At 51.3% G+C, this 18361-nt stretch overlaps 1 protein-coding gene across 1 annotated transcript in view; it reads left to right on the top strand.

Moving 5' to 3' along the window:
- The window catches only part of PLXND1 (plexin D1), a 55673-nt gene extending 37469 nt beyond the window's left edge, over positions 1 to 18204 (top strand). Inside the window, exons 20-36 of the mRNA XM_077857742.1 lie at positions 278 to 392; positions 7135 to 7242; positions 7339 to 7451; positions 8309 to 8413; positions 8912 to 9042; positions 9435 to 9633; positions 10670 to 10816; positions 10968 to 11124; positions 11900 to 12003; positions 12086 to 12149; positions 12931 to 12965; positions 13210 to 13314; positions 13822 to 13985; positions 15170 to 15317; positions 16354 to 16494; positions 16667 to 16741; positions 16969 to 18204. Of these exons, the coding sequence (XP_077713868.1) occupies positions 278 to 392; positions 7135 to 7242; positions 7339 to 7451; positions 8309 to 8413; positions 8912 to 9042; positions 9435 to 9633; positions 10670 to 10816; positions 10968 to 11124; positions 11900 to 12003; positions 12086 to 12149; positions 12931 to 12965; positions 13210 to 13314; positions 13822 to 13985; positions 15170 to 15317; positions 16354 to 16494; positions 16667 to 16741; positions 16969 to 17085 (2028 nt within the window). The 3' untranslated portion in view covers positions 17086 to 18204. The remainder of the gene's footprint in view (positions 1 to 277; positions 393 to 7134; positions 7243 to 7338; positions 7452 to 8308; positions 8414 to 8911; positions 9043 to 9434; positions 9634 to 10669; positions 10817 to 10967; positions 11125 to 11899; positions 12004 to 12085; positions 12150 to 12930; positions 12966 to 13209; positions 13315 to 13821; positions 13986 to 15169; positions 15318 to 16353; positions 16495 to 16666; positions 16742 to 16968) is intronic.
- The last annotated feature ends 157 nt before the right edge of the window (positions 18205 to 18361 follow it).

Here is an 18361-nt window from a genome sequence, read left to right on the forward strand (position 1 = left end):
GCCTCTCTTGCTGCTCTGCAGCTCCTCCCCAGGCTGCGATAATAAACACAGTCCTCTGTGCTGAGTGTTGCCTCTCGGCCAGGGCTTGCCAAGCATCCCCTCATTTAGCCCTTCCAGCATTCCCGGGAGGTGGGCGCAGTTGTCTCTGGGTTATAGATGTGGCATCAGAGGTTCAAAGAGGTTAGGCGGCTTGCCCAGGACCCCACTGCTAGCGAGCAGAGGAGCCAAGGCACAGGTCCAGGGAAGCTACAGCTCCCTTCCCCCCACCTCCACACAGATCCAGGTAGGCAACTTCAATCAGACCATCGCCACGCTACAGCTGGGGGGCAGTGAGACCGCAATCATTGTGTCCATCGTCATCTGCAGTGTCCTGCTGCTGCTCTCTGTGGTCGGTAAGGACCTTTTTCTCATGACACCTTGGAGGGCGGATCTGCCCATCTCATGTCCCAGCCCCTCTGAAGATTGGCAGATAGGAGGAAAAGCATGATGGGCCAGGGACGCAGCTTGAACAAAGGCCTAATGGTGGGTTGCTCACTGACAAGTGTGGCCCCGCTGCGGCTCACACGGGGGTAGAAGGGGATAGAGGCTGGGGGACGTGCTGTGTCCTAGCTGCGGGCCCTGGGTGCCTGGCAAAGGAACCCGGACTCGGTCCTCTAGCCAATAAGGACCTACTGAGAGGACTTAAACAATGGTTGTTCAGGGAAGATTAACCTACATATTTGGTTGGCTACCCCATTATTTAGATAATGGTTATGAAGGCGATACTGTTGATCCTTGAACAACGTGGGGGTTGGGGCACTGACCCCAACCCTGCACATAGTCAAAAATCCATGTATAAGTTTTGATTCCTCCAAAACTTAACTAGTGGTAGCCTCCTGTCTGGAAGCCTTACTGATAGCATAAAGAACACATATTTTGTAGGTTATATATATTACCCACTGCATTCTTTTTTTAAAGATTTTATTTATTTATTCATGAGAGAGACAGAGAGAGGCAGAGACACAGGCAGAGGGAATAGCAGGCTCCCTGCGGGGAGCCCGATGTGGGACTCCATCCCAGAATCCTGGGATCATGTCCTAAGAAGCCAAAGGCAGATACTCAACCACTGAGCCACCCAGGCATCCCTACATACTGTATTCTTACAATAAAGTAGCTAGAGAAAAGAAAATCTTATTAAGAAAATCATAAGAGAGAAAAAATACACTCACAGTACTTTATTTTTAAAAATCTGCATCCAAATGGACCACACAGTTCAAACCCAGCTGTTCAAGGGTTGGCAATGTGTGTGTGTGTGTGTGTGTGTGTGTGTGTGTGTCCCCCTTCCCCCACCCCAGAAAGGAATTATAATACCTCTGTGACATCTTTTAAATGTTTCATAATTTTTTATCTTTTATTTATATATTTATTTTTAATTTTCTCGTTTCACGAGTTAACACCTGGTCATTGTGGAAAGAACTGAAAAATGATAAAAAAAAGCAGAGAACAGAAATCACTCATAATTTTCTTGCCCAAAGAGAGCCACTGTTTACCTCTATTTTTTACTGAATTATAATTGACATAAAATATATCAGGTTCAGCTGCACAATATCGTGATTCAGTATTTTTATACAGTTACCATCTGACACCATACAAAGGTATTACATTATTGACTATATTCCCTATGTTGTATAGTTCCTATGTTAGGTCCCCCAAAACTTATTTTTTTTTATAAGTGGAAGTTTATGCCTCTTAAGCACCTTTACCTGTTTCACCCAATTCCCCCCACCCCTCCTCTCTAGGAACCACCAGATTTTTCTCTGCATTTATGAATCCATTTCTATTTTGTTTTACTTGTTTATTTTGTTTTGTTTTTTAGATTCTTTTTAAAAAAATATTTATTTATTTATTCATGATAGAGAGAGAGGCAGAGAGACAGAGAGGCAGAGACATAGGAGGAGGGAGAAGCAGGCTCCATGCCGGGAGCCCAACGTGGGACTCGATCCCGGGACTCCAGGATCGCGCCCCGGGCCAAAGGCAGGCGCCAAACCGCTGCACCACCCAGGGATCCTCTGTTTTTTAGATTCTAAGTGAAATCACATAACATTTGTCTTTCGGTGTCTGACTTTGTAGTGTGACACCCTCTAGGTCCATCCATATTGTCACAAATGGCAAGATTTAATTTTTCAGGGCTGAGTAATATTTCATTGTCTCTATATACCACATCTTCTTTATCCATTCATCTTCCCATGGATGCTTGGGTTTGCTTCCATGTCTTAGCTATTATAAATAATGCTGTAATGAACATCTGGATGCCTGTATCTGTTTGAATTAGTATTTTCATTTTTTTCAGCAAAATACCCAGAAGTAGAATTGCTGGGTCCCAGGGCAGTTGTATTTTTAATCTTTGAGGAGCCTCCTGTTTTCCATAGTGGCTGCATCCATTTATGTGCCTACCAACAGTTTACCAGGGTTTCCTTTTCTCCACAGCCTCACCAACACTTGTTATATCTTGTCATTTTGATACCAGCCCTTCTGACAGGTGTGAAGTGCTATCCCATTGTGGTTGTGATTTGTATTTTTGATGAGTGATGATGAGCATCTTTTCATGTGTCTGTTGGCCATCTGCATGTCTTCTTTGCAAAAAAAAAAAAAGTCTATTTAGGTCCTCTGCCCATTTGTTAATCAGATGGCTTGTTTTTGTTTTGTTTTTTTTTTTTTTGCTTTTCAGTTGTAGGAGTCTTTATATATTGTGAATATCAACCTTTATCAGATACATTGCAAGTATTGTCTTCCATTTAATAGGTTGCTTTTTTGTTTTGTGGATGGTTTCCTTTGCTGTTCAAAAGCTTTTTAGTTTGATGTAGTTACATTTGTTTATTTTTGCTCCTGTTGCCCTTGCCTGAGGAGACAGATCCAAAAAAATATCGCTAAGACTGATGTCCAAGAGCTTACTGCCTATGTTTTCTTCTAGCAGCTTTATGGTTTCAAACCTCAAATTTAAGTCTTTAACTCATTTGGACTCTATTTTTGTATATGGTGTAAGAAAATGATCCAATTTCATTCTTTTGCATATGGCTGTCCAGATTTCCCAATACCATTTATTGAAGAAACTGTCTTTAACCCAGTGTATATTCTTGCTTCCTTTGTTGAAGATTAATTGACCATGTAAGTATGAGTTTATTTGTGGACTCTATTCTAGTACCTTGGTCTACGTGCCTGTTTTGTGTGGTACTATACTGTTTCGATTACCTTAGCTTTGGCTATATAGCTTGAAACCTGGGAGCATGGCACCTCCTGTTTTATTCTTTCTCAAAATTTCTTTGGCTGTTTACATTTTAGGATTGTTTATTCTAATTCTGTGAAAAATACCACTGGTATTTTGATAGGGATTGCACTGAGTCTGTATATTGCTTTGGGTAGTGAGGGCATTTTAACAGTAATTCTTCCAATGTATGAGCATGGTATATCCCATTTCTTTTGTGTCATCCCAAGTGTTTCTCATCAATAATTTCTAGTTTTCAGAGTAAACATTTTTTTACCTCCTTGATAAAATTTATTCCTAAGTATTTTATTCTTTTTGATTCAATTGTAAATGGTACTATTTTCCCATTTCTCTTTCTGAATAGTTCTTTATTAGTGTATAGAAAGACAATAATAGCATACTAATTAGTATCCTGTATGTTTAGTAGTTGTAATAGTTGTTGTTTTGTGGGGTTTTTTGGTGGAGTCTTTAAAGTTTTCTACATATATCATCTGCAAATAGTGACAGTTTTACTTCTTCCTTTCCAATTTGGATGCCTTTTACTTCTTTTTCTTGCCTAATTGCTGTGGCTAGGACTTCTAAATGCTACGTTGAGTAAGATTGGTGAGAATGGGCATCCTTCCTGATCTTAGAGGAAACACTTTCAGCTTTTCACTGTTAAGTTTGATATTAACTTTGTCTCCATCCTATATGTCCTATATCACTTTATAGTATGTCTCTCTGTACTCACTTTATTGAGAATATTTATCATAAGATGTTGAATTTTGTCAAATTCTTTTTCTGCATCTATTGAGATGATCAAATGATTTCTATCCTTCATTTTTATGTTGATGTGGTGTATCACGTTGTGTGACTTATGGGTGTTAAACCATCCTTGTGTCCCTGCGATGACTCCTACTTGGTCATGGTGTATGATCTTCTAATGTCTTGTTGAATTCGGTTTGGTAATATTTTGTTGCAGATTTTTGCACCTTTGTTCAGTGATGTTGGGCTGTAGTTCTCTTTTTTTGTAATGCCTCTTTCTGGTTTTAGTATGAGGATAATGCTGATTTCATAAAATGAGTTTGGAAGTGTTCTTTCCTCTTCAACTGTTTGGAATTATATCAAGAGGATAAGTATTAACTCTTCTTTAAATGTTTGGTAGAATTCACCTGTAAAGCCATTTGGACCTGGACTTTTGTTTTGGGAGGAGTTTTTTGATTACTGACCTAATTTCATGACTAGTAGTCAGTCTAATTAGATTTTCTATTTCATGATTAAAAGATTGTATATTTCTAGGAATTTGACCATTTTTTCCAGATTCTCCAACTTGTTGGTGTATAACTATATAGTATTCTCTTATCTTTTGTATTTCTGTGGTATCAGTTACAATTTCTCCATTTTCATTTCTGATTCAATTCAGTCCTCTCTTTTTTTCCTTAATGAGTCTGACTAAAGGTTTGTCGACTTAGTTTCTTTTTTTTTTAAGATTTTTTTTTAAACTTATTCATTCATAGAGACACACAGAGAGAGAGACAGAGACAGAGACACAGGCAGAGGGAGAAGCAGGCCCCATGCAGAGAGCCTGACGTGGGATTCGATCCCGGGTCTTCAGGATCACGCCCTGGGCTGCAGGCGCTAAACCGCTGCGCCACCGGGGCTACCCCACGACTTTGGTTTTTTGTTTTTTTTTTTAATTTTTATTGATTTATGATAGTCACACACAGAGAGAGAGAGAGAGAGGCAGAGACATAGGCAGAGGGAGAAGCAGGCTCCATGCACCGGGAGCCCGACGTGGAATTCGATCCCGGGTCTCCAGGATCACGCCCTGGGCCAAAGGCAGGTGCTAAACCGCTGCGCCACCCAGGGATCCCTCGACTTTGTTTCTTTTCAGAGAACCAGCTCTTGGCTTCACTGATCTTTTCTACTGTTTTTTGTTTTGTTTTGTTTTGTTTTGTTTTTTTAGTTTATTTCATTTATTTCCGCTCTGATCTTTATTTCTTTCCTTCTACTAACTTTGAGTTTTGTTCTTCTTTTTTCTAGTTCCTTTAAAGTTAGATCATTTGAAACTTTTCTTGTAGGCCTGTATCACCATAAAATTCTCTCTTAGAGTGTTTTATTCTGTGTCCCAAGATTTCAGACTGTTATTTTTTTTTCATTTTCATTTGTCTCTATATTTGTGTTTATTTGCTCTTTGATATCTTCATTTACCCATTAGTTTCAGTAGCATGTTGTTTAGCCTCTATGTGTTTGTGTCTTTTCCCATTTTCTTCTTGGAATTAATTTCTAGTTTCATGCTGTTGTAGTCAGAAAAGATGTTTGATATTATTCCAGTGTTCTTAAATTTATTGATACTTGTTTTGTGGCCTAATACATGAACTAAGCTGGAGAATGTCCCCCGTGTACTTGAAAAGAATATGTATTTTGCTGTTTGGGGATGTAATGTTCTGTCTGTATCTGTTAAGTTCATCTGGTCCAATGTGTCATTTAAGGATGATGTTTTCTTGATTTTCTGTCTGGGTGATCTATCCATTGATACAAGTAGGGTGTTAAAGTCCCCTACTATTACTATGTTGCTGTCTATTTCTCCCTTCAGGCCTGTTAATATTTGCCTTGTATGTTTAGGTACTCCTCTGTTCAGTGCATCTTTACAAATGTTATATTCTCTTGTTAGATTGACCCCTTTATCATTATGTAGTGTCCTTCTTTGTCTATTACAGTCTTTGTTTTAAAGTCTATTTTATCTGATGTAAGGATTGCTATCCCAGCTTTCTTTGCATTTTCATTTGTATGAAACATGCTTTTCCATCCCCTCACTTCCAGTCTGTGTGTGACCTTAGATGTCAAGTGAGTCACTTGTAGGCAGCATATAGATGGGTCCTTTTTTTTTTTTTTTTAATCCACTTATCCACTCTATGTCTTTTGACTGGAGAATTCAGTCTAGTTATATTTAAAGTAATTATTGATAGGTGTGTACTTAACTGCCATTTTATTAGTTGTTTTCTGTTTTTGTACTTTCTGTTTCTTTCTTCTCTTTCTCTCTTCCCTTATGTGTTGATAGTTTTCATTAGTGGTATGTTTAGATTTCTTTCTTTCTTTCTTTTTTTTTTTGTTTCTTTTCTTTTGTGTATTTTATGTTTTTTCTTTGTGGTTACTGTAAGGTTCACATATAATACCTTATATATATAACAGTCTCTTTTAAGTTGATAGTAAGTTAATTTTGAATACATTCCAGAGCTTCATATTTTTATTCCGCTCCATTATATATGTGTGTGTGTGTGTGTGTATAAATTTATTTACTTATTTTAGAGAGAGAGAGAGAGAGAGAGAGAGCAAGAGAGGGAGAGAGAATCTCAAGCAGACTCCACAATACATGTGGAGCCTGACACAGGTCTTAATCTCATGACCCTGAGATCATGACCTGAGCTGAACCAAGAACTGGACGCTTAAATGTAGATCCAGACACCCTCCACCCCATCTTATATTTTTTGATGACACAGTTTACATGTTTATTTTATGTATCTCTTAACTAATTATCATATTTTAATTAATTTTACTACTTTTGTCTTATCCTTTATCCTTGCTTTATAAGGTGTTTGGCCCACTATATTTATTTTATAATGCTTACCACTATTTTAAAACACACACACACTTCTTTTTAGGAGAATAGGATATCAGAATTGTTTTCCTGGGTGTTCCCCGACCCTTTACCCTGTAGGAGTTTTTAGCGCACCAGGGAGGGGAGGGCTGCAGGTGAAGGGCACCCATCCACCTCCCCACACCCTGCCCAGGGGAGCTGGAGAGGAAGCTAGTAGGACCTCTCCCTCCAGCCCCGGCCCCTGTGCACTGCCACGTGCCAACAGATGTTTTCCAAGGGGCTGTCCAGGCCTGACCTGCCTCTCTACTGCCTGCAGCCCTGTTTGTCTTCTGTACTAAGAGCCGCCGTGCTGAGCGCTACTGGCAGAAGACTCTGCTGCAGATGGAGGAGATGGAATCTCAGATCCGAGAGGAAATCCGTAAAGGTAGCGGGTTGGGGACCACGCGGGGCTGTGGACCTTGGCTCTGCCATCTGGGGAATGGGTTCGAGATGTCCTCACAGCTCCCTGCCAACCCCCCAGGCTTTGCCGAGCTGCAGACAGACATGACTGATCTGACCAAGGAGCTGAACCGCAGCCAGGGCATCCCCTTCCTGGAGTATAAGCACTTTGTGACACGCACCTTCTTCCCTAAGGTCAGCCTGCACCTTGCCAGCCACCTCAGGGGCTCCTTGACCTCCTTCTGGGCCCTGCTGCCTTAGAGGGCCCCACATGGGCCCCTGGAGCAGTGCCTAACCTCCATGCGCTCCCACGGCAGCCTTGGCCACCTGCCCTCGCCTGCGGAGGGAAGGCGCCTAGTTTCTCCCCTCACTTTTCTCTGTTCATTTGATGTCTAGCTGTCCATACAGAAGCCGGCTGCTGGCCCCAGTCTTCTCCCGGGGTGTAGGGCCTGCCTCTTTCCTTACTGAGGTGGCGAGCAGAGGTGGCCCAGGCTTTCCTAGGCGCCCAGTGCTCCGCCAGCCTCTCTCAGCCCTGGGTCCCTTCCCAGACAGGCTTCTACATCCCCTCCTCCTACCCATTGGACTCTACCTCAAGCCTCCCATCCATCTTTGTGTTCCAGGGGCTACTCCCCTGGCCCCATCTTCCCTGGCCTGGCCAGAGCATTCCTGCTGGCAGCCAGTGCCCTGCCTTTTGCCCTGTCCACACTGTTCACCATGCAGCAGCCCAAGCAAGGCCATACCGTGGTCCCTGCTGGCCTCTCTGCTCTCTCTCCCATTCCACACTGAGCTGCTTCTGCTTCCTCATAAGCCTTGTGTGCTCTTGCATTGCCACACCTTGTATTGGGAGGTCCTGCTCCTTCCTTTCCTCCCCCACCCCAAGCCCCTTGGGCCACCCCTCCTTGCTTCTCTGGGCCCTTAAGGCCCCTGGGCATGGTCTCCTGCCTCTTCTTCCTTTACAAGGTATCCCTTTGCACTTGTTGAGCGGCCCTTGCATGCCAGTCAGGGGAGACCGCAGCCCTGCTGAGATGCCGGGGGGTGGTCTACCCCTACAGTGTTCATCCCTCTATGAAGAACGTTATGTACTGCCCTCCCAGACCCTCAACTCCCAGGGCAGCTGCCCGGTGCAGGAGACCCACCCACTGCTGGGAGAGTGGAAGGTGAGTATCCTGTGCACGTGTGTGCATGTACACACAGGGCTCAGAGCCACCCCATCCCTCATCTGGCCCATTGATCCTAATCACGGGAAGTTGAGAGGGATCAGTTATTGGAAGACAGTAAGTCCTCCATCCCAAGAGGCACTCAAGTGGCCATTCAGGGTGTTATAAGTGCTGACCCCAAGAGAGGCAGGGAGACGAGAGGATTGGGTCTTTCTGGACATTCCATTCTACCTGCTGCCTCCAGAATGGCAAGCAAGAGGGTCCTACACACAGGGACTCTGGGTTACCTCCAGACACCCTTAACCTTTTTCGAGGCCCACTTTTCAACTCAACTGAGCCATGATTCCCAGTTGGGAGTTAAGAGACATCTGCCATGAAAGGTGGTGAGATTCCCATCCCAGGAGGCATTCGAAGAGCCATTCAGGGCATTATAAGTCCTGCCTTCCAGGCCAGGCAGAGGTACCAGACCCCTGTGCACTGCACCGATTACTTCCACAGATCCCGGAGAGCTGCCGGCCCAACATGGAAGAGGGGATCAGCCTGTTTTCCTCGTTGCTCAACAACAAGCACTTCCTCATTGTCTTTGTGCATGCGCTGGAGCAGCAGAAAGACTTTGCAGTGCGTGACAGGTCAGGCTGCGAGGCTCTGGGAGAGGGACAGGGGCCACACAGCCTGTCCTGGCTTGGCCTGGCCAGACCCAAGGCTGGGCAGTTTGCAAATCACCTTGCCTGCCAGGCAGTAGGCATCCACCCAGCACCAGGCCCCCACGTGCTTTCCATTCCTGGGCCTGGATGCCCAAGCTATGGGCTCAGGGACATGGTGGTTGCTGGAATGTTCAAGAAGTTGGCCCTTTGTCCAGGTGGGTTTGAGCTGCACTCTCACCCATCTGCCAGGCACCAGCCACACAGGCATACCTGGGGTCACCAGGTCCACAAGGCAGCAGTGGAGCCCCATACACATGCTCCTCACATCCCAGGGCCCTGAGGTACAGCTGCTGCTGAGGCCACGCACCCACCCACAGGTGCAGCCTGGCCTCCCTGCTGACCATCGCGCTCCACGGCAAGCTCGAGTACTACACGGGCATCATGAAGGAGCTGCTGGTGGACCTCATCGATGCCTCGGCCGCCAAGAACCCGAAGCTCATGCTGCGGCGTACGGAGTCTGTGGTTGAGAAGATGCTCACCAACTGGATGTCCATCTGCATGTACAGCTGTCTGCGGGTAACACAGTAGGGCCTGCCACCTCCCAGGCCTTCCTCATGACAAGCATCACGTATCTGACTCTGTTTCACCCTCATGCCAGCTCTGTCAGGAGGAGTCATCATACCCTTCATGCAGATGAGGGAAGGGGCTCAGGGAGCAGGGACAGGCCTGTGGGGTCCAAGACACAGCTCAGAGAAGGCCTGGCTTCCCGTAAGGGCTCAGAGCAAGCTCAGGGCAGAACAGAGGCTGTGTCAAGAAGTTTGTTCCAGATGGTTTTCTTAGTCATCAAACCCTCCCCTGTGTGCCTTTGGACCATGGCTCTGGGTTCAGACGATAAACGAGGCCCAGTCTCAGCCCTTAAGATTCCCCCAGGCTTAGAGGAGACAGATGTGGAAATAGCAATTAACATACAGAGCAATAAATGCCACGCAGTGGAGCTCAACTGCTGAGGCCTTGGGCCTGGGTGGAGGGTTCAAGGTGGCTTCCTGGAGGGGGTGACCCTAAGCTCAGGTCTGAGGGCTCATAGGAGGGCAGGGGTATGAGGCCCACCTGGCCCAAGATGCTTTACGCTCCCCAGCCTGTGATTTGAGACATTCTGTATTCTAAACTCACCCTGGGCAGCTTAGCAGAGTCATGGGCTTGGCAGCCGGCTCATCCAGGGTTCAAGTCTAGCCCTGCTACTTCCCCACTCAGTGACCCTGGGCAGGTTGATTGTCCTCTCTGAGCCTCAGCAGTGAGGATGACATCCCATACTGGAAAGAGTTGCTGGGATGACCAAATGCATGTACCTGCCCACAGCCAAGCATTTTCCACCTCAGAGTCTATGGAGACACCAGGAGTGGGGGACAGGAGGCAGGGGGAGACAGGAGGATGGCACCAGGATCCAAAAGGGGTAACAACCCAGGCAGCCATGGAAGTGTTGGTGGAAGGGGCTGGTGAAGTGTTCCGGATGGGGCCACGGCATGGCCAAAGGCTTGGGGGCTGGATATGGAGGCGGGTGGGGGCTGGGCCAGGCAGGCTGGGCCTCAGCCCCTCACAGCCCTGTGCCCCCCAGGAAACAGTGGGGGAGCCGTTCTTCCTGCTTCTGTGCGCCATCAAGCAGCAGATCAACAAGGGTTCCATTGACGCCATCACGGGCAAGGCCCGCTACACGCTCAACGAGGAGTGGCTGCTGCGGGAGAACATCGAGGCCAAGCCCCGGGTGAGCCGGGCTGGGTCAGGGCAGCTTGGCAGCAGGGTGGGAGCCGTCTCCCAGGCTGACCAGGAACGCCCTGACCTGAATCATGACCCCACCGCCTAGGCCCAGGGTAATGATGGGAGGGACTTGCTGACTGTCTCCTCCTCTCTTGCAGAACCTGAATGTGTCCTTCCAGGGCTGTGGCATGGACTCGCTGAGTGTGCGGGCCATGGACACAGACACGCTGACACAGGTGAAAGAGAAGATTCTGGAAGCCTTCTGCAAGAATGTGCCCTACTCTCAGTGGCCACGTGCGGAGGACGTTGACCTCGGTGGGCAGGGCCTCGGCATTGGGCTACTCCAGTGGGAACTGTCGCCTGCTTTGGTTGCATGTGCCTTTCACTCAGTTAATGTACATTAATTGTGGCCCTGGGGACACAGAGACGATCAGACAAGGTGCCCATCACCAAGGAGCTCCTGTTCTGGTGGGGAGATGGGTACTGCAGTGTGAGCCAGCTGCAGATAACAGCAAAAAGTATTCAGGGAAAGCTTGCTCGAGGAGGTGAAGTTGGAGTGGGTTTTGAAGGATGCATAGGAGTTTCGGTTGGGCCAAAATCTGCCATTCATTCTTTGATTGTAGGCCCCATTCCAGGCACCAGATTGTGAGGATAGATGGGTTCAGTGACTGTCTATTCATAGCAGGGAGCTCCCTGGGTCTGGCACGCAGGGGCCGGGATAGGCTGTGAGATGAGGTGGGGCAGGTATTCAGTCACCCAGAACCTGGAAGGGCAGTCAGTACCTCAGGACAGTGGGAGTCATGGAAGGTCTGTGATCCCTTTCACACATGCTACCTTTTCTTATTTCATCAGCGATAGTAAAGTAATAGCCTCAAGGTTGGAGACATGGCCAGACCTCCTGCTCTGTGCCCATGTACTCTCTCCTCTGAATCTCTTTCCTCCTTTGCATTTTAAAAAATAAGGCTCAGAGAGAGCCATGGCTTGCCCTAGATTCCACAGAGGGAGCCAGACGCCTCTCCCTGTGCGGCCTGGGCTGGTGCTGCCTCCTCCAGCCAGCTCCCCGCCCCTGAACCCTGTTCTCTGCCCCCAGAGTGGTTTGCCTCAAGCACGCAAAGCTATATCCTCCGGGATCTGGATGACACCTCAGTAGTCGAGGACGGCCGCAAGAAGCTCAACACGCTGGCCCACTACAAGGTAGGATCCCCAGCCCACCCCACTCCCACCTCTGCCCTCCCTGACCTCTGACCTCTGACCTCAGCCTCTCCCCTCCTGTCAGATCCCTGAAGGTGCCTCCCTGGCCATGAGTCTCACAGACAAGAAGGACAACACACTGGGCCGAGGTAGCACCGGTGGATGTGGGGAGGGGGTCAGGCCAGGCTTCGGCCCCTTCCTAGCAGCCCTAGTAGGGAAGCCAAGAGGCAGGGCTGGGCCGGGCTGTGGCCTCCTTGGGCGGAGCGAGGACTGGGCCAGGCCCCCTCTGCCCCAGTCCTGTTTGGGCCGCCAGGCCTCCTCACGCTGGGATCCTGCGGGCAGCCAGAGAGAGGCCCCAAGAGGGCGGGATGTGGTTTCAAGAGGTCTGGGCAGCAGCCAGGCTGGAGGGGGAGGCGGCATGCCCATCTGGGTTTTGGGCTGTGTCCCTGCCTCAATTCCACCCCCATCCATACCCTCAGGCTCGCAGACCTAGCTTTCCAGCTGCCAGGCATGGGGTCCAAGGCTCCTTTGGTCTCAGGGTCCCCTGCTAAGGTCAGCAGCAGGATCTCGGGTGTCTTCCTGCAGCTTCTGAGGTCTGGGCTGGCAGGAGCTCTGGTCTGGGCAGTGGAGGGGTGAGGGCAGCCACGCTGTGCCCCTGTGGGGTCTCCGCCATGTCTGTCTGTTGACTGTTTCTCCTTTCTCCTTGTGTGCGTCTCATTTGTGTGCCTTTTTGTCTCGGGCTTGTTCTCTGTGTGTCTCTCTGGATCTCTCTTACCTCTGTCTCTGTCTCTATCTCTCACGCTCACTTTCTTCCAGTATTGCTTTGGATCTCTCTCTCTCTCTCTCTTTCATTTCTGTCTCCATTCCTGTTTTTCTCTCTCTCCACCCCCTCCTCTCTCTTGTTTATTTATTGTGTTTTCCCTCTCACAGTGAAAGACTTGGACACAGAGAAGTATTTCCATCTGGTAAGTGCCCGGCCTCTGGCCCTGGGGGTGCCCACCCTCACTGGGTATGGACTTGGCTTCCTGCCACCCTGGGCCTCTGGGGAGAGTACTGCCAGGCTGGGGAAAGGCCGGGGGTTGGGGAGCAGGGATGGGTCCCTTGTGCCCCGCCAAGCACCAGGTACCTGCGGGTTGCGGGACAGGACCTCCCACAGGACGGCCAAGGATGGTGCTGGGCGCCAGACTGACCAGCGCTCTGGCCTCCCAGGTGTTGCCCACAGACGAGTTAGCAGAGCCCAAGAAGTCCCACCGGCAGAGCCACCGCAAGAAGGTGCTACCAGAGATCTACCTGACTCGCCTGCTGTCCACCAAGGTGGGCCTGGCCACTTCGCCCCATCAGTGGGCCAGCTGTCCACACATGCCTGGGTGTAGGGCGAGAGTTCTTCTCCTGTGACTCTGGATGAGCACCCCTGAGAGAGGCTCAGGGCTTTGTGTTGCTCCTGAGGGGTTTTCTCTCAGCCAAGAAAGGTACCTGATGGATGGCTTCTGTATTAGCCACTGTGACAGGGCAGCAGAGGTCCAGAGGGGTCAGTGCTGTCGCTGAGGTCCCAATGGCTCAGGTGGCAGTCATCACCCGGCCCTACCAATTCCCCACCCTGTGCCCCAGTATCTGGATAAGTCCTTCTAATACCCTCCCCAGGGAGGAGGATTTCACAGATGAGAAAATCACGGCCCAGAGAGGTTAGGTGACCAGCCCGATGGTACATGGCTTTCCCACACACCAACCCAAGCACTTCAGGCTCCCTGGAGCTACCAAAGGTGCCCACTCACCCTCCCCAGGTGGTGCTGGGCTGATAGCAGCCACCCGACTCTTCTGCAGGGCACGCTGCAGAAGTTTCTGGATGACCTGTTCAAGGCTATTCTCAGTATCCGTGAAGACAAACCCCCACTGGCCGTCAAGTACTTCTTTGACTTCCTGGAGGAGCAGGCGGAGAAGAGGGGGATCTCAGATCCTGATACTCTGCACATCTGGAAGACCAACAGGTTGGTGGGCCGATGGCGTGTGGGCAGTGGGCCGGCAGGGAGGGAGGTGTAGCCTCCTTGCTTCAGTGTGGGCAGCCCTAGTGCAGGAGTTTGGAGCCTGGTCTCTCAGCCCAGCTGCCAGGGTTCCGGCCCTGTTTGGCCCCCTCCTACCCATGTGACCTTGGGTAAGTGACTTCACCTCTCTGTGCTTTAGTCTTTCCAGCGGTAAAACCAGGATAATCAAAGTAATCCACCTTACTTGTAAGAATTAACTAAAAGCGAGCAGGGTGGAAGTTTGGCCCTTACCATCACTTCTCTCCTCAACTCCTCTTGGACGGGCACCGTCAGCTCCATTTTACAGATGAGAACAGTGAGGCTCACAGAGAAGGCCCTGCTCGAGATCAAGCGGCCCTTGGCAGTGGCAGAGCCAGGCTCAAACCCACCCCTACCCAGTTCATAGCTTTCCTTTGAGGCATGTCTTTCTTAGCTTTTGGGGTCACAGGCCCCCACAACTTGTTGAAAACTTCAGCCTGAACCTCAGGAAAAGTGACAGCCTAGACGTTTCTGTGCAGTTGCAGGGGCTTCTCAGAGCTCTGGCTGGGTGGGGGAGTGGGGTGTCCATGCACTCTGGGCTGCTGAGTCACTGGGTGGCCCTGGGTTGGGGGTATTGCCAACCCTTTCTGGCCTCCTGAGGCCAAGGCCAAAAATCCAGACCCCGCCCTCCCGCAGCCCTTTCTGGCTTCTCAGTGGCCCCGCTAATGGTGGACTTCCTGCTGCCGTGCAAGGGCTGGAAGGAGGAGCCGTGTGCTGCCCGGCAGGGCGGGGCTGAGGGGGTGGGTTCCTCTAATGAGAACCAGGACCAGGCTGGAGGCTCCCTCGTGAGAACAGAAGGCTGTGTGGGGTTGGGGGAAGGCCTGAAGGTAGTCTGGCCCTGCAACGCCTGCCTGGAGCATCCTGCCCCGCTGCAAGCAGCAAACCCTCCTCTTGGCCCCTCTGCCACCCTCGCCGGCTGGGATGGTCATCAGCCCTGTTTGTGGAGGAGCAGACTGAGGTTCTGTCTTAGGTCGAAACCTCTCTGGCCTTGAGGGGTAAAGCCGGCCTGCCCTTGGCGCCTGGCTGCCTTCCTCTTTGACCCCCCTCACCCAGCAACCCCCTCCTTTGCGGCCGCACCCTCACACAGCGCCTCCATCACCCCCATCCCACAGCCTTCCTCTCCGGTTCTGGGTGAACATCCTGAAAAACCCCCAGTTTGTCTTCGACATCGACAAGACGGACCACATCGACGCCTGCCTCTCTGTCATCGCTCAGGCTTTCATTGACGCCTGCTCCATCTCCGACCTGCAGCTGGGCAAGGTCTGCCGCTCCGGGGTGGGCTGCCCACGGCCGGGTGGGAAGAGGGGGCCAAGGCAGGGGGCGTGCACCTCGAGTCTTTCTGGGAGGGGAACCAAGGAGCTCGGGTTTGGGGGGCAGGGAATGAACAGGGACCTTCCAACTGGGGCAAATGCCCAGAAACTGGCCCTTGTGGTCAGAAAGTCTGCACCCGTCTCGGGTGTGCACCACACCCCCTGCCATGTTTAGGCCCTAGAGCCAGGCCCGGGGGAAACCTGCGTGGTCAGGTACAACATCATGAGAGACTCAGCCAGGCTCCGAGCAGCAGTCCTGATGGCCGAGGGCCTTCCACGTGGGCACCGAGTGAGGAGTGGGTAGAGGGGAACAGGTGACCTCTGAGCTGCACACAGGAGGGGCCTCCCTGAGACCCCTGGCTTTGGAGCAGGGAGAGGAGAGAGAACAGCATTCCAGGCATCGGGAACTACCTGGCCGAGAGCAGGGAGGCATGAAAGAGTGCTGGCCGCTGTGAACCTTAATGAGATGGTGTCATTAGACCTGGCACTGGAGGATGGCGGGTACGCCGCCCTGCCTTCAGCCTGTGACTTCCAGGGGCTGCGCGAGAAAGAATGCCATCACTTCTCACATCCAGCCTCCGCAGGCAGGATGCCTGTGACAAAGAACTGGGAGCGCACTTGGCACGTTTTGCTTTTGGGTGTTGGAAACATACAGTGGGAAATATTCCACTGAGCCAGCAATCAAGTTTCCGGCAATCTTAGCCACCAAGACGCATAACCCTAAGCAAGGATGTAGATGAAACAGCCTGTGTGCAACTAAGAGCTGGCACAGAGCCCGTGTACTTCCCCCCTAAAGGAAGCAGGTCCCCCTTCAGGTCATCCCCCTACAGTCCTATAGAACATAGGGCAGGGGCTCCGTGCCGAAGGGCAGCACACGGCAGTGATGGGGCCGTTTGTGTGGCAGTAGGGACATGGCTTGTCCAGAAACAGAGGAGTCCGTCTGGTCTCCATCCGCCGGCTTATCCCCACTACTCCCCTCTGCCCAGGATTCGCCAACCAACAAGCTCCTCTACGCCAAGGAGATTCCCGAGTACCGCAAGATCGTGCAGCGCTACTACAAGCAGATCCACGACATGACTCCGCTTAGCGAGCAGGAGATGAACGCGCACCTGGCAGAGGAGTCCCGGGTGCGGCCGGCTCCAGAGGGGCCTTGTGGGCGTGGGGCTGGGACCGGACTTCCAGGGGCGGGCTGTGGGCAGCTGAGGGTTTGTGTGTAACCCCCTGGGCTGGGGCTGGGGCTGGCCTTGGCCTTGCAGGGTAGGTTAACCACCCCTCCCACTCCCTCCTTCCTCTCCGTAGAAATACCAGAACGAGTTCAACACCAACGTGGCCATGGCTGAGATTTATAAATACGCCAAGAGGTATCGCACACAGGTGGGTACCCCTGATGTGAGGTGCCCCCCCCCTTTTCGGCCCTGCCCTCCTCCTCCTCTGCTCAGGAAAACCCCAGGAGAAGTTCATGCTCAGGTGTCCGCACCCCAGGACATTTGCGCTGTCGGGGGCCAGTTGGCAGCAGTAGAAATCCAGGCAGCGTGGTGGTCCCCACCTTCTACAGTGGGGGCCTCAGGCTGTGACCCAGCTGCCCCTTGCTCCCCCCTCAGATCATGACTGCCCTGGAGGCAAACCCCACTGCTCGGAGGACCCAGCTGCAGCACAAGTTCGAGCAGGTGGTAGCCCTGATGGAAGATAACATCTACGAGTGCTACAGCGAGGCCTGAGCCTGGGGGAGACGTGCTGGGGAGGGACACTGCCCTCAGCTTCACTCTGTGCCACTCTGTGCCGTGCCTCGCCTCTGACTCCGGCTGGGAAATGACTGAGCAGGATGGGCTTCAGGAGAGGGGCTGGGGAATGGAGGAGCTTCTCTGACCCAGGCATGGGAGCCCCCCAGCCCTGGCCCCCATGGGCACCTCCATCCCCTCCCACCTGCCCCCAGATCTGATCTCTGGGTTGGGGACTTGAAAGCCAAGCCAGCCCCCTGGTAAGGCTCCCGCCACCCCCCAAGCACAGCCTGGATGGAGGCCCCCCCAGCTCTGCCACCACCGCTGCTGCCAAGAGCCCTGCCCCCCATGGCCCAACGCCCTCAAACAGAGGAGCCCCCAGCCCAGAGGCCGCAGCCAGAAACACTACCTCATCAATGTGGCGGAGGGGAGGCCTCCTGGAACCAGCCCTCCATTGGTTTCTGCTTCAACCACCAGAACGTCATCTCCGTCTTCTCACCCCGAGAGAACCCTGGCGACTCACGGTTTCAAGCAGCGTCAGGTGTTCGTTGCTCGAGCGGCTGCTGGTGGAGTGGGCAGTGCCCACGGCCCGTGGGCAGGCTCCGTGGGCTTCCCCACAAGCTGGGGTGGGCGGAGGACGAGGGGACAGGTGCTGAGTGCTGCCAGGCTGGAGGGAGGGAGAGGGCTGAGTCGCACCAAGGCTGTAGCTGGGCTACTTGATCTTGCTGGAAGTGTTTCTAAAGATAGCACCACTTTTTTTTTTTTAAAGCTTTTATATATTAAAAAAAAAAAAAAAAAAAAAAAACTTATCACGCGCCAACTGTGAATAGCTGCCGCTTGTGCAGAGGACCCGGGGAGGGGTCCCAAGGGGCTCCCAACACAACACTGGAAAGGACTGTTCCAGGAGACAGGCAGAGACAATCCCCCGCCCCGACTCAAGGCCCTGAAAAAAGTCACCCATTCTGTTCCTGTCAGAAGCGACCCTCCACTGCTGACCGGGCTCCCCCTGCAGCAGACCCAGCCAGCACTGGGACTGGCTCCGAGCCTGCGGGGGCTGGGCTGGAGGGGTGGCTGAGAAGCTCTGGAACCTTCTTTATAATAAAAGCCTGATGGGAAAACCTGCTGTGGGCTCCAGCCTTTATCCCGAGATGGCCTGGAAGGGAAATGTGTGCTTATAGGAGAAAGGAGAGGACCAGGTGGGTGTAGAGCCCTGCCTCGGCCATGCTCCTGAGGGAGGGTTGGGCAGATACCTGAGCCCGCCCTGGGCAGGCAGTGG

The sequence above is a fragment of the Canis aureus genome, chromosome 19, assembly GCF_053574225.1.
Source record: "Canis aureus isolate CA01 chromosome 19, VMU_Caureus_v.1.0, whole genome shotgun sequence".
Taxonomy (NCBI): domain Eukaryota; kingdom Metazoa; phylum Chordata; class Mammalia; order Carnivora; family Canidae; genus Canis; species Canis aureus.